The 14686-nt window shown below is 39.5% G+C and overlaps 1 protein-coding gene across 7 annotated transcripts in view; it reads right to left on the bottom strand.

Annotated features, from left to right (window-relative positions):
* CCDC38 (coiled-coil domain containing 38) overlaps positions 1 to 14606 on the bottom strand; it is a 40003-nt gene extending 25397 nt beyond the window's left edge. For 3 of the 7 annotated variants that reach the window (XM_074326181.1, XM_074326176.1, XM_074326182.1), the window contains exons 1-5: positions 13997 to 14423; positions 7568 to 7621; positions 4891 to 4988; positions 3385 to 3550; positions 1034 to 1098 (exon numbers count right to left, since the gene is read on the bottom strand). In XM_074326181.1, the coding sequence (XP_074182282.1) occupies positions 1034 to 1098; positions 3385 to 3550; positions 4891 to 4988; positions 7568 to 7607 (369 nt within the window). In that variant the 5' untranslated portion in view covers positions 7608 to 7621; positions 13997 to 14423. The other 4 variants (XM_074326177.1, XM_074326178.1, XM_074326180.1 and 1 more) reach the window with 4 other exon arrangements.
* Between the last annotated feature and the right edge of the window lie 80 nt (positions 14607 to 14686).

Consider the following 14686-nt stretch of genomic DNA (forward strand, 5'->3'; position numbering starts at 1 on the left):
GGGGGAGTGGTCGGAATGAGGGCAGAGAGAGAGCTGGGCACCAGATAAGTCATCAGTGGTCTTTAGAGGCATGTGTGAGAATACACTCCTATTGCTGTGTGGAGAACAGACTGACTGTAGGAAACAAAAGTGGAAGCAGGAGATCAGTGTTTAGAAGTTATAGCAACAATTCATGCCACAGATATTAGTAATGTGGACTACACAATAACAGCAGTGACAGTCATGAAAAGTGGTGTGATCATGGAAAAAAATATATTTAAAAGTATATTTGAATGTGAGTTGTAAGAAGATAGCGTTGAGGATAACTCCAGTATTTTTGACCTAAGCTACTGGAAAAATGGGATTAGTATTTACTGAGTAGGGAACACTGCATGAGATGCAGATTTTGGGGGGTAGGGAAGAGTAGAGCAGGGGCAAAGGTTTAGAAATGTATAATCTGAGGTGTCTGTTGAGCATCTAAATTGAGATATTAAGAACTATAGTTGCATTTGTGAGTCTAGAGTTCAGGAAAAGGGTCAAGCTAGAAACATAAATTTGGGAGTTGTTAATATGGAAGTGGAATTTAAAGTCATGGGCCTGGAGGAGGGTAGACGGAGCACGGGGGAGGAGTGAGCCCTGAGGCATCTCAACATTTGGGGATCAGGGAGAAGAGGAACAAGAAAATGGTAAAGGAGTGAGCAGCCGGTGATGTGGAAGAACCAAGAGATAGTGGGTCCCGGAAATCAGCTGAAAGGGTTTCAAGCAAGAGGAAGTGAACACATGGGCCAACTGCTGCTGAAAGTTTAGGTAAAAGGGAGACTGTGAACGGACAATTCAAACTTGGCAATAGAAAGGTAGGTCATTGGTAACCTTAACCAAAGTTGTTCTGTTGGAATGATGAGGACAAAAGCCAGATTGAAGTGGGGTTAGGGGAGGAAAGGAAGGGCAATAAATCTGCGTATGTAATGGAAAAATAAATGTCAAGGTGAAAATTTGGCAATGCTATGTAAGACGTTTTCTATTTGGCTAACGGGAGAAAAAGTATTTTTACTACCTCAAGCAGAAACCTGTCTCTTTGGTCATTAATGAATTCGTGGACAGTCTTTTTTGTGTCTGCACCTTTAAAGAAAATTGAAATTGACTTAGGTTTAGTTCATTATCTCTCAAAAATGTATAAAATAAAAGTTATGTAATTAAATTATAGCATATAGTATGTATGGACTTAAAAACTAATTCAGTAAGACTAACTACCATTTATTTTGTGTCCATATATTCCAGGAATTTTATTAGACAATTGAAATACATCATTTTATTTAATCCTTACAATAACCCCACTAAGGTACTTATTACTCTCTCCCCATCCTGTATGTGAGGCCCTGAAGCTCAGAGATGTCAAGATGCCTGCCCAAGAGTACACAGCAAACACACAGAAGGAGGGGCAACAACTCCTAAGCCTGTGCTAAATAAGACTGGGCTGTTTTAAATCTTAACTTTTTGGCCAATCTAGACATAAAACTGAACTCTTTATGCAAAGTGTGTGTGGGAAATCACAAATTTATGGCAGGAAAGGAAAAGATGTCAACCAGCTCACCATCTGGCAATCGAAAATACCAAAATTTCCTTTCAAGGTGACTTGGTTCTGGAAAAATTATAGTCTACATTTCAATAATGTTCGCTTCATGAAAAACCAACAGAATGTGATAGCAAATAAAATCTTTTAATAAGAAGGTCAATGGAAGTAGAAATAAAGGAGTATTTCCCAAATAACCAGTGAGCCTGGGCTGCACCAGGAAGCCCACGCCTTCCGGGGATTGTACTCTGCTTCTACCTCTTGCGAGCTGTGGGAACATCAGTACATGACTTACCCTCTCCAAGCCTTAGTGTCCTCATCTGTACAATGAGGATAATAATTGTGGTGGATTATATTGTTCTAAGATATTTGCTGCCTCTCTGTGTGAGAAGATTATCTCCACTCCCCCACCCCCACCTCTGACCCCAACCCCTTGATGTCAGGCTTGACCATTAACATGATCTGGCCCAGGGAATGGGAGTGGAAGGGACCTAAGTGTCTCCCATGCGCAAATTTCAAGAACCACCACCAGGTTCTCTCTCTCTCCCTCTGTCATAACTCCAGCAACGTCCCGGACGGGGGCTGTTCCTTCAGTGCAGGATTCAGTGAAAACACCAAAGTTGACAAGTGAATGAGAAGCAAAGCTCTGTTGTTGTAAGCCACTCAAATTTAGGAGTGGTTTATTACTATAATGTAAATTAGCCCGAGTGGATATATTACTATTACTTTCTACATTATAGTGGTATTGTGAGAAGGAAATGAGGTAACATATTATAAAACACATAGTAATTTCTTAAGAATGGTTAGCTGTTATTATTTCAAAAATACAATTGGAATGGGTAATCACTTAATTTTTCACTAATCGTAGTAATAATGATTATTATAATCATTAATAATAGTTCTGTGAGGGTGGGTGACAAACAAGCAGCTTTGGAGTCAGACAGGCATTGATTTGAATTCTGCACCCACTTAGTGACTTTGAGTAAGTGACTCAACTTCACTGAGCCATTTTCATCAGAGAGGAGGCAAAAACATCTAACATACACGAAAATAATAAGCACCTTGTGGAGGATTGTGGGAACAGAGCCAGGAGAGCAGTTTCCAGGCTCTCGGCCTCACGTGGAAAGGTGCTGGCTCAGGTAGTAGATGGCCATCAGCTGTTACCAGTTAGCCATTAGTCACTGATATAACTGCCGTGGCTGAGCTAGCAAGGGGGGTTGCAGTTAGCATGGCGGGTTGCGGGTAGCAAGTGCGGTTAGCAAGTGGATTGCAGTTAGCAAGGGGTTGGTTGGTTGGCAGAGACTCGGACAGCAGATTGCAGATTGTGTGGCTCCTGCTTCCTGTGTCTCCAACCCAGCCGCCAGTGAGAATATAGTGGTATGAACCCCCCCATCCATGGCTCCGTTGGTGTCCCTTTTTGGCCTCACCATATCCTGCGTTCTTGTGCAGGGAGCAGAACTAGAGACCCGGTGTGACAACAGGTAAACTTATTTCGTTCTATTAGCTTGTATGGCCTGGACAATCAAGACTTGTCTTTAGAAAGTTTCTATATTTCTACATCTAAGAATTATCTTTACTACTATATCATTTTGGCAGTGACTTTCTTCCTTAGAGCCATGAAAACGAGTAACAGTCTATTTCTTGGAAAAGTATGTTTTCTTATTTAAAATAGATTTTATTCCAACTCTCAACCCCCATTTACCAAGACCCCACCCCCACACCATATTATGAGACAGCACACCTTATGTTTCTTACCTCCAGAAAAGCCACCAAATCTGACATTAATAGTAAATATTTAATACGATGTTCTTAAACAAATAATAATTTAGACTTACCTTCTGTTAATCTGAGAATAAGAGTGGGATCTAGCTCAAATTTTTCAAGTGATCCACCTGCTGTGTCAGAGTAAAACACTATTTGGCTCAGGTGTGAACGACTCTTCATTCGGGATGAGAAAGTAGACTTTTGGTGGACTTTCATGTTGCGGTTCGAAAAATTTTCCTGCCCAAGTGGAAAAGTTTAAAAGAATTTCTAATATACCAAAATACTGTTGTCTTAAAAGTGATCATATATAAAAACTAGCATGTTCAACAAGTGTTTTTCTCATGACTAATACATTAAACAAGCAACCTCAAGTTCTTATCTTTGAAGAACTGTGTTTAGTTTTCAGTTCCTTCTCATGTAAAGCTGAGCACAAATGTGAAAACATTCAACCTTTATTAAAAATGTACATGACAAATACAAGACTGGAAAATGTTGCTCTGGCTTTATTGTCACAATGTTTTCTTGCCCAAAATGCAGGGAACTTGTAAATTCCACTGATTTGAAAAGAATAGAGTGATCCTGCGAAATTGAAAACTTGAGAGGAAATGCATCTTCCCAGTAGACATAAAAAAATCAGCCTTCTGACTTTGTGAATCTTTTCTCAATTTTATTTTGGATACTTTCAGTCAAACTGTTGAGCACATGTGTAAAACCATCACCCACAGATGAATCAGTTATGGAGAATTTCTGGATATTTTCCTCATTTTTTTTTTTTTTAAATCCTGCAATCAACCATTACTTCTAGGAATAAGGAAAGAAAACCTCATGAAATCTGAACCATGCAATGTACGTAGCGAGATTAACTGTAAGGTACAGCTGGAAAGTTAGCCTCATCGCTGACTTAGCTTCATACCAAGTAATTCTAAAACAACCCCCCCAATTCCACTTCTTCCTCCCCCCCAATACATACATATATTGTCTCTCATCTGTATCTGCCTGGCAAATGTTGACTTATTCTTAATTCTGCTCCTGTTGTCTTCTCAGTAGACTCTTTGCACGCACACACACACACACACACACACACACACACACAAACACCACCCTCCTCTCCCACTTCTCGCCAACCACTTTCTCTAGATTTCCTTTGTATGCCTCTATTACCACATTTCATCAACTTTAAGATGCCATTGACTGACATCAACTTTAAGATGCACTATTTTGTGCACTGCCAGTTATGTATGGCATCCCATCTCTAGAAGCTGGATCCCAATTTCAGGAATAAGAAAATGTATGAAAATGTGGGTGTTAGAATCAATGAAGTGAGGGTATGCTGTACATGGTCGCAATGGATTGTAATGGTGTGTCTGTCTTGGAAAGACAGGAGGGGGTGATCAATAGGTCCCTACCATGAGCTGGATGCTATTCTGTGGTGGGTGTTTACACCGACCCCCAGCACAGAGTGTGGCACATGCATTAACATCTGACCCCATGTCTAAACTCAGCAAAATTCATAAAAGTGATGGAGAAGCAAATATGTTTCTAACATTAATTGGACTGGGATTTTAATAAAACCTTACCTTTTTCCTTGTCATTTCATCTTCTTTGTAAAGAAAGAGATCTTTAAAAAAGATCCTGTATGGCCTTTCCTTTTTGAGTGAGTCATCTTTTGCTTTTTCTGTTAAGAAAAAAGAAAGAAGGAAAAACTTCTGCCATCCCTCCTCTGTTGACCAGATGGCCAGGCTCCCACCAGCCAGGGTAGAGTAAGTGGGATATGTGGGTCTTCCAGGAGGAGGAGGAAGTCAGCCTCGCCACCCCAACTGAGATCGGGATGAGAAGCCTGGATCTAGGGGACAGGAGCCACAGGTCATCTGTTTCCCATGGCACTGGGCATAGTGCGTAGTGATTTGTGGGGAAGGATTCTACATTTGTTATGTAAATAGATAAGGGGGGGCTATTACAAGGTAGTGGGATCATATTTTAACATACTAACATGTTGATTCTTCCCACCACTACCAATATACCCACCATTACTCTTACACTATCTTTTCCGCCACAATAGACACGGCCAGTACCCTTAGGGAGATTCTCAGTCTAGACTAGAGAGTCTTAAAAATCAAAGATAATAACAACTATGTCAAGGATGTGGAGGAATTGGACCCTCACACACTGCTGGTGGGAATGCAAAATGGTGCAGCCACTTTGGAAAACAGTCTAGCGGCTCTTCAAAAGGCTGAGCATAGAGCTGCCATATGATCCAGCCATTCCACTCCTAGATATATACCCAAGAGAAATGAAAACACTTGTTCACACAAAAACTTGTACATGAAGGTTTATAGCAGTAGCTTAGCTTAACTCCCTCACAGTTCTTGACAAAGTAATATAAATCCTTTAATAAAAAAGGGACCATTCAATACATACTATTCTATGGTTCTGAATTTCTTTTCAGTTAACAATATATTTAGGTGTTCTTTTCATATATATATATATATATATATATATATATATATATATATATATATATTTACCTCATAAAAAAAAAAAAAAAAAAGATAGCTAGCTAGCTAGCATCCCAGCATCCCATTCCTTGGATGTATCATATTTTATATAACCAATCCCATACCAATGGACGGTATAGTTGATTCCAGGCTTTTCCTATTATAAATGATACTGTGATGAATACTCTTGTACACATCTTTGATCATGTGTGCAGATGTGTCTGTAGAATAAATTGCCGACATGGCCCTGTTAGGCAAAATAATTTCTGCTGATTGACATGACCAAGGCCGTCTTAAGAAACAAGTTGCTCTCAGTGACTGATAGGAATGTCCTTACATAGATAAGTAAGCCTATTAAGTTGTTTAATGCTTTGGCATATACAGCTCTTAACAAGTAGGTGTCACTTAGCTACAAGCCTTCTGTGTTCCTGGAGGCTGTATATATTAAGCCTCCATCCCTTTTTGTGTGTGGAGATCCACCTTTTTGTTGACACCTTAAGTTTGCTTAATAAACTCTTTGTTTAATTCTGGCGTTCTCAGCTTCTTTCCTCAATCTCTTGGCCTGTCTTCCTTTGGAAGTCAGTTTCAGTATACGTTGGGACATTTTCCCAACACCCTATTTAAATGCTTTTAAAATATCTGGTGGCCTGCCAGTACCCATTCTCCCTTCTCCTACAGGAATAGAGCCCTTAAGTCTAGCTTGGCATATGGGCACCCAGAGTAAAGACTGCATTTTTCAATCTCCTTCGGAGCTGGATATATCCATATGGCTAAGTTCTAGACAAGGGGATGTTAGGGGAAGTGGTGAGTGCAACTTTAGGTCACATCCTACAAGGGAGGGGCAGGCTCTCCCCTCCATGTTCTCCTCTTTGCTGGCAGGAATATGGGTGTGATCACTGGTGTAGAAGCAGCCACTTTGGATCAAGAAAATAGGCCAGCAACAAGGTAGGGGAAGCCTGGGCCCCTCATGTGAGCCTCCACACAGGCCCTGGAAAGCTTACATACAGCCTTTGTTACCTAAGAGAGAAATAAACTTCTATCATGTTTAACCCACTGCGATTTTATATTTTCTGTCAGTTGCAGCTAAACCTTTTAATTCTAAATATAGATAAGGCCAAATTTCCTTTAAAGACAATTCCTATAGAGTACCTGTTACCCATAACAAACTCTTGGTGTTATCCAATTTTTAAATCTTTGTCAAATTTATAAGTGGAAAAAAAAGCTATTCTTGTACATTGATAAATACTAATTCCTTGTATAGTCGTGAAGAAGTGGGAGGGTAAGGAGAGAGGGTGGTAGAGGAAAGGAGAGGGCAGATTTTGATAAAGTATAGTTATTCATGTCCTTTATTATAACAAATATTAATAATTGAGTTGTTTTTTAAACCTTAAAACTTTATTTCAGATAAATTAGTAAACTAAATAATATACATAATATATCATTTAACATTCAAAAAGCCTATCAATGGAGAAAGTATTAGTCCAACCTTAAATCTTTTTTTATTTTGAGTTGTTTTACGTCTCAAAAGATTCTAGTATCTAGCTAAATATGACAATTTAATGCTCCTCTAATTTGAAGACTTTTGAGAACTAAAAAGTAGACGAGAACCTTCTCAGTGGGTGATTTATAAACTCTTTCCATAGAGAGACCATGTCTGATGCTTATTACATAGTATTCTTCTTTTCTTACTCTCCCAACCTACTGTAGAGTATGACCATGCTAGGCACAAAGTAAGAACTCATTGATTGATCTTCTTTACCTTCAGAAGTCAATGGTATCGGTGAAAAACGTGGTGACATTTTGTCTCCTGACCCTGTCCAAAGAAAAGAAAATACATTTAAAATTTTTCTGTGAGCATTGCACAAAGCCATTAAATTCAACCGCCAGTGACTCCCAAATAGGCTTTATTGCTGTTAATTTATTATAAAAGCAGTGTGCACACAAAGTCTTTGACCCAACATTTCCACTTCCAGGAACTTCTCTCAAGAAAATAATCAGATCAGTGGGCAAAATGTATGTACAATAATGTTGGTTGCAGAGTTATTTAATAAATAGAGAGTTAATTAAATAACTATGGTATACCCATAAAATGAATTGCCATGTGGCCCCTTAAAACTATGTTGTAGTCACTATTTACCTTTTTTACTATATAACTAAAAACCAAAATATTTTAAAAAGGAATAGTGTGCATAAAAAAAGAAAAAAAACATGCCAAATCAGAGAGGCATTTGAAAAATTGTTCACCAAACATTAATAATGGTTGTCTCTGATTTAGAGCAATCTCTCCTTTACTTTTTATCAGATTTGGGATTAGGGTTAGGTGAGTGAGTCACTCACCTTAGCTGCGAAATTCAAGGAAGTGCCCTGAAAAACACAAATAACATGTTAATACAATTAAAAGTTTTTTTCCAAATTCAAGAAAAAAGTGAAATATCAAAATTTTAAATATAGATAGGATCTGACTCAGCACTTATATGATCCAGAGTGAGTGTCTCATTGCCACACTCTTGTCCCAGACCACAGATCTTGTTTTTATTTAAAATTGTGATGTGTTGTTCATTATGGATTTTTCACATTAATTTTTATTTTTTTAAATAGCGAATTGAAATTTTATTTTGATTCCTGAGTTTTTGTCTCCCCGTTACATTTTGCACACAAGGCAAGTGCCTTACTTGCCTCACCCTAATCCTTCCTTGTCTTGAATTTTTATACTTTTTTGTATAATTCATATACAAATTTGTTGAAAACAAATTTGTCTGATTTTTACAATGAAAAAAAGTGGCAATGGTATTTTCATTTTGGGGTGGGGGAATGGAATATTCAGGAGTTTATATAAAAAGGTGTGCCCACCGCAGGAGCAATGGGATAAAACATTCGATTTCGGGCTGCCCATTTCAGTTTATGCCTCAGTAACACAAAGAGCCATGTTTAAGCGCTAAGTGTCCCAGAAACACGGTAGCCGGTGACTAAGAACGCAGACTTTGCAGTGGACAAGCCTGTTGGTTTGGCATTTACAGATGTGTGAGCAAGCTCATTTAACATTCAACAAATATTTATTGAGTACCTACTATGTGCCAGGTACTGGTGTAGTGATGGAGACAGGGCAATTAAAAAATAAGACACACACAAAGGACAAAAACCATTGTCTTAATGGAGATTACATTTTAATTGCTTAGTATCTCTGAGCCTCAGATTCCTATTCCATAAAATAGGAATAATAGTCCCATTTCTTAAGGCTTTCATGAGGATTCAAGTGAGGCAATGTATGTAAACAACTAAGCAGGGTGCCTCACATACAGACAGAACTCAGTAAGCGGTTGCTATTATATGCTAATATTTACTAATTAGTATGCGATTTTACTTGCAGTAATTATAAAGATGAAAAGGAGAAAATCAATTATACTAAAGCTTATAAAAGAGAAAAAAATTAATAAAAACCTACAGCATTGATATTATAGTCTTTCAGATTACTGAAGATTTCTTTCACAGGGATTAGGTTCATTCTGACAGGTAGGAAAGAATAAGGTTGATGAAAAATTGATGACAATCTGTTGGGTTGATACATAAAGTGATGAGGCAGAAAAGCGTCCATAAAAGTGAACCTGAAGGGGGCCTGCCCAGGCCTGCATCCCCTCCCCAGGAACCACCCAGGCTCGTCTCCTAGAAATAAATAAAAAATGTCCAAACCCTCCTAAAAAAAGGAGATAAGACCCTAGCTGGAGTAATCTGGTTTTGACGCCTGCGCAAACTGTTAAAACCTGTCCATTAGTTGAACTCTAGCCTCATTATAATAAAATTAAAATAAAATGAAAATTAAGGCTCCCCCCACCTTGGGTTTTTCTATATGCATTCTGGGTAAGAGCATGCACAGAAAGAAACTAGTTATATAACCAACATATGTCAATCAAATGACCTCAGTCTATACATCACATCTCCTGCTGTAAGGAAATTTACCTACCCTTTCCTATATAGGAAAAAGCTAACCTAAAGTTAGGTGCAGTTGTGTATCCTGGCATCTTCTATGCTGGCATCTTTCTTCTTGAAGAAACTTACTTCTTTGCTCTCCTCATTTCAGGTTGAGTCTGTGAATTTATGCAACTTTTGCAAATGACCAGGGGTTAATTCCAATGACACAACATAAAGATTTGTAGGAAATTTTCTTAAGTTTCCACTTTGTAATTATCCCCACCCCTAAGGTTCTGCTCTCCTCTTTCTTGTCATACTTCTGGTCCTTCAATCTTTCTGTCTATCTGAATTCACTCCCTTCCCCATCCCCACTCCCATTCCCTTTATCCTGAAAGTCTATCTGCAGTAAACATCTTTATTATGGGTTCTGGCACTTTTTTACTCACAGAAATGCTGCACGTTCCTGCTCCCCTACGCCAACTGCTACTAGCAGATATCTGCTCTTATTTCATCTCTCCAGTAATTCACAGAACACGTAAATGGAATAAATAGTCTCTAGAAGTTGTTATGCTTCTCTACTTCTATATTAACCCCCCTACTGATTAATGAAGGGTTGGGGGAGAACACAGAGAAGGTGAGAACCAGCTATTCTTAGGAAGGGATTATAAAGGTCTCTGAACTAAACCAAGATGATATACCAACCAGGAAAAAAATGTCAAAGCTAGTAAATGTCTTTGTTATGCAAAATAAAAATTGCATGATGACTAAGTAAAGGCTTTATACCAAGAGAGGGAAAATGTTGTTGGATTGTATAGCAAATGCCTGCAAATTCACATCTAAACTACATGGTCACATCCAACTTCTGACATGAAAAACATAGAGCTCAGAAAAATCAGGGATTCAAAAATGGTGGTGTGTGATTGCAAGCCTTCGTTTTTAAACATAGCATAGGCTAGTGATTAAGAACATAGGCTGTCATTGTGCTTTTTAATCCTCACACTTCAATTTCCCCATCTTTCTAAAGGGAGGATAAGAATAGCGCCTACATCGTGGGATTGTTAGGTGAGTTAACACATGGCCCGCCTTTGGACAGCATCAGGTGCACAACAAGTGCCACATGAGTGTAACCCACGGAGAAAGCATTCTAAGGAGCGTAGGTACCTGTCGTGTTTGAAGAACAGCAAGGGCACCAGTGGCACTTCAGCACAGTGAATGAAGGGAAGAGTGACAGATGAGGACAAAGAGATAACAAGGGCTCTGGAGGTCATTTTCTCAGTGGAATGGGAATCACGAAATGAGTCACTCTGACTGCTGAGCTCAGAAGACACTATCGAAGGAGAATGAGGGTTGAATAAGGAGACCTGTTGGAACCCCACAGCCATTAGGAGGTGAGAGATAATGTGGTCGCGGGATAATCGTGCAATGGTGAGAGGTGGTCAGATTCCAGATATATTTGAAAAGTATATATTGACTGATAAGAATTGACTGATGGTTTGGATGTGTGGTATGAGATAAAGAGCTCAGGAAAGAAAGGATGGAGTTGCTATGAGCGGAGACAGAGAAGGCTGTGGGGGAAGGAGCAGTTGGGAAGATCAAAGCTTCAGTTTGGAACATGTTAAGTTTGAGATATCTATTAGCTAATCTAAGGGACATGGGTATAAAATATGCTGTTCTTCCAAGTGAACACCATGCTGGTTGATTTATTTAATTCTTGCATTCCTCTAACATTATGCAATTATATGTGGTCACTGGGTCAGGTCCTTTGATATGTATCATCACAGAAGTGGCATGAAGGCCCTGTGGAAAGACCTGGCCTTTGGGAGCAGGCAGGTTTGAATTTGCTTCTGACTCTTATCAGCTCTGTCTTTTAGGCCTATCCAATTAAATTCAGTACCTTAGGGTCTTCTACCAAGTATGAATCTCATACCTTTCTTCTTGGCTTGTTGCAATCTTCAAACACAGATAATATGTGCAAAGTGCCTACTCACAGTAGGGTGACAGGGAACTAAATAATTGCTTATACTTTCCTCAAAGTACATATCCAGAGTTGTCCTCTTTCTAGACCACTTTGTCTCATGAATAACTACCAGCATTGGAAAATAAACTGACAGCTAGTTTTCGTAAGAAACCCTGAATTAAAGTTCTTGAAACCAAGTCACTTGAGAGGAATCTACCAGCAATGTCAGTGCAAATTTGGGGAACCTGACCCACCTTAGTGCAGATTCTTAAGATCCCAAGCTTTGCAGAAGTGGAGAAAGAGGAATGGAGGTTTATAACGCCCAAACCTAAAGCCCTGGACCAACTCAAAATAAAATTAACATTATCTGCCAGATATTATTGAAAGAAGTTTGTGTGTGAATTTCTCAACAATTCTCTCTACAAACTCAACAAAAATTGATTTCTAAATTCTCTCAACACTATAAAGAGCTTTATCTCTCATACGCAAATGAAGATTTACACAGATTCTCTCAGACCCAATGCCTTTCAATGTTTTCCCACTTCCTTCCCACCCACTTGGACTAATACTAGGAGAAAGGGTTGTGAACTGTGTCCTTGGATGGTGTGTAGAGACCAGAGTTAGCAATTATTTTGTTTACCTGTGAGCCAGGAACCCCTAGGTCCTTGGCCTGTCCCGATGACTGCCTTTTTGATTAGGTCAGAAGCAGAGCATAATGATGAGGAAATAACCTTCAGCTTAGCCTTTAAGGCACTGCTGGCGTCAAGCTAGCAATTTTGTGTGGACTTTTCTGTTGACATTTCTGACTGCCACTTTTGCAAACTTAAAAAAACAAAACAAAACATAACTGGAGGTCAAGTGGAAGGAAAAGTAGGGGAAAAGAAGTCAGCCAATCCAAGTCAGATGATGTGAAAAGTACTTTGTAAACTAAGAAGAGCTATAGGGATGTTGGTTATTACGAAGGAAAAAAATGTGTGGTCCTTACCGCTCTATTTAACCATGACCAAGGAGGAGAGAAGTCCACTCTCATCCTTCTTGCTCTGCAAACCTCTTGTTTGCAGGGGCTTTTCAGGCAATGTTGTTTATCTGGACTGTAATTGAATGCACTCAGTTCACCCACAGATATAAATCCCCATATTATAAAAGTACAATTTCTTTTAGACTTGCCAAGAGCTTAGAAGCTTTAAGTACATGGCACATTCTGTGAAGTCAGGAGGGGACCTAGTACTATTGGCTGAAATCTAACTTAATTGACCAGCAAGACAAATAACAGGATTAAAATAAACTAATCGTAGTGGTAGTAATAATAATAATAGCTGTGACTTATTAGAGCTAGGCACTGGGCTAAATGATTTACATTTCATCTTATTTAAAGCCCAAACAAGTCCCTAAAGTAGAAGACAATTATCCCCATGATATGGATGAGAAAACTGAGCCTCAGGGAAATTAATTTCCTAAGGTCAAACAGCTCATAAGTAACAGAAATAGGATTAAGACAAGTATACTGAACCCCAAAGTCTTCTGTTTTCCTATCATTTCACACCATCCTTTATAATTGGATAGTTTGCAAATATAATTGTAAAATGTAACAGTTTTTAGTAGAAATTTTGTCATATAAAACTTTAGTATTTATGAATTAGTGTTTGTGTTTCTATTTTCCACTATTTCTACTTCTTTCTATATTATTTCTCTCTACATATTATACCTTTCTTGTGATTGTAATCTATGGATTTTTGTTTTTCCTTGTGGGTCTCTTGTACTTACATTGTCTATTGAATTCTTTTCCAATATTCTTCTTTCCTCTCTTTCCTACCTGACTGGTCTCTCTCTCTTTTACAGCCACAATAAGAAACTAAAAATATATTGTTATTTTTGTTCATCTAAAGGAGTTTTTGCTTTCTGTTCTTTTTTAAAAATGGCTTTAAAATGACACTCAATTGACTTACTTTTGTATTTTATGGTTTTACAGGCCCCAGCCTGCTTATTATGGTGTGTTATTCATATCCATAAAGTGTCTTCCTTTTGATTGTAGTCTGTGCTGGGCAGGGAAAATGCCCTTCCTGTCTGTATGTTCCACAGGCCTAAAACAAAGCTTCTACTAAATGTATGTAGACAAAATGAAATAATTAAGAAACTCCAAGCAAAACCCTGCCAGTTTTCACAGCAATTGATAGGCGGGAAGAGATGTAGGTGAGAATTATAGACTATCTTCTTTAAACAAAGTTGATTCTGTCTCCTACTTTGGATGCAAATTGAAGGTAAGCCCCACTGCCCCACCAGATACAGTTGAGGGTGTGGGGGACACAGAGTTGGAACCAGTTTTACCTCAGCGAGTTTGGATCTAGGAGCCCTTTCAACCAATCATTCACGACAGGCGTTAGGGGAAAGATAGGCGGAGGGGCCGATCGATTCTCCAGTCTCGGCTCTATCATCCCCCACCCCGGTCCCCCTTCATCTCGGGGATCGTCTGGTAGGGGATCCCGGAGCGGAGCTGGTCAACCGAAAAGTGCTCGGCACCCGCCAATCTGCTTGGTGGCCGCGCGGACTCAGGAGCAACGCCCCCACCGCATCCCCCTCCCTCTACCCCAGGTTCCTTCAGCAGGCGGCCCTCCGCGTCCCAGGCTGCCGCCCAGTCCCCTGGGCAGAGGTTTCTCCTCGCTGGGTCCCTTCGCTGGGCTCTGTCCCAGATGCCCTCACTTGGCTCTACCAGGTTTCTCCCACACTTCCCCCATTAGGGACCCTGGCCCAGGATGACCCCTACCGTCTGGCCACGTGACCGTCGCACACCTTTACCTCTGCAGGTGACAGAGCTTCAGTTTCCTTATCTGTAAAGTAGGGACAATAATCTCTACCACATTTACCCAGAACGTAACAAGGCGACCAAAAAAGAGGAGATTCCGTTTTCACAGTGATTACTAATCAATATTGTCGTTGTTGGTAAGGTACTGTTACTGTCATTGCTATGGTTGGGGGGAGGAGCTCATTCCTCCAGGGGTTGGAAGGGCCGCCGCTGCG

This window comes from Rhinolophus sinicus, linkage group LG02 (assembly GCF_036562045.2).
Source record: "Rhinolophus sinicus isolate RSC01 linkage group LG02, ASM3656204v1, whole genome shotgun sequence".
NCBI lineage: Eukaryota > Metazoa > Chordata > Mammalia > Chiroptera > Rhinolophidae > Rhinolophus > Rhinolophus sinicus.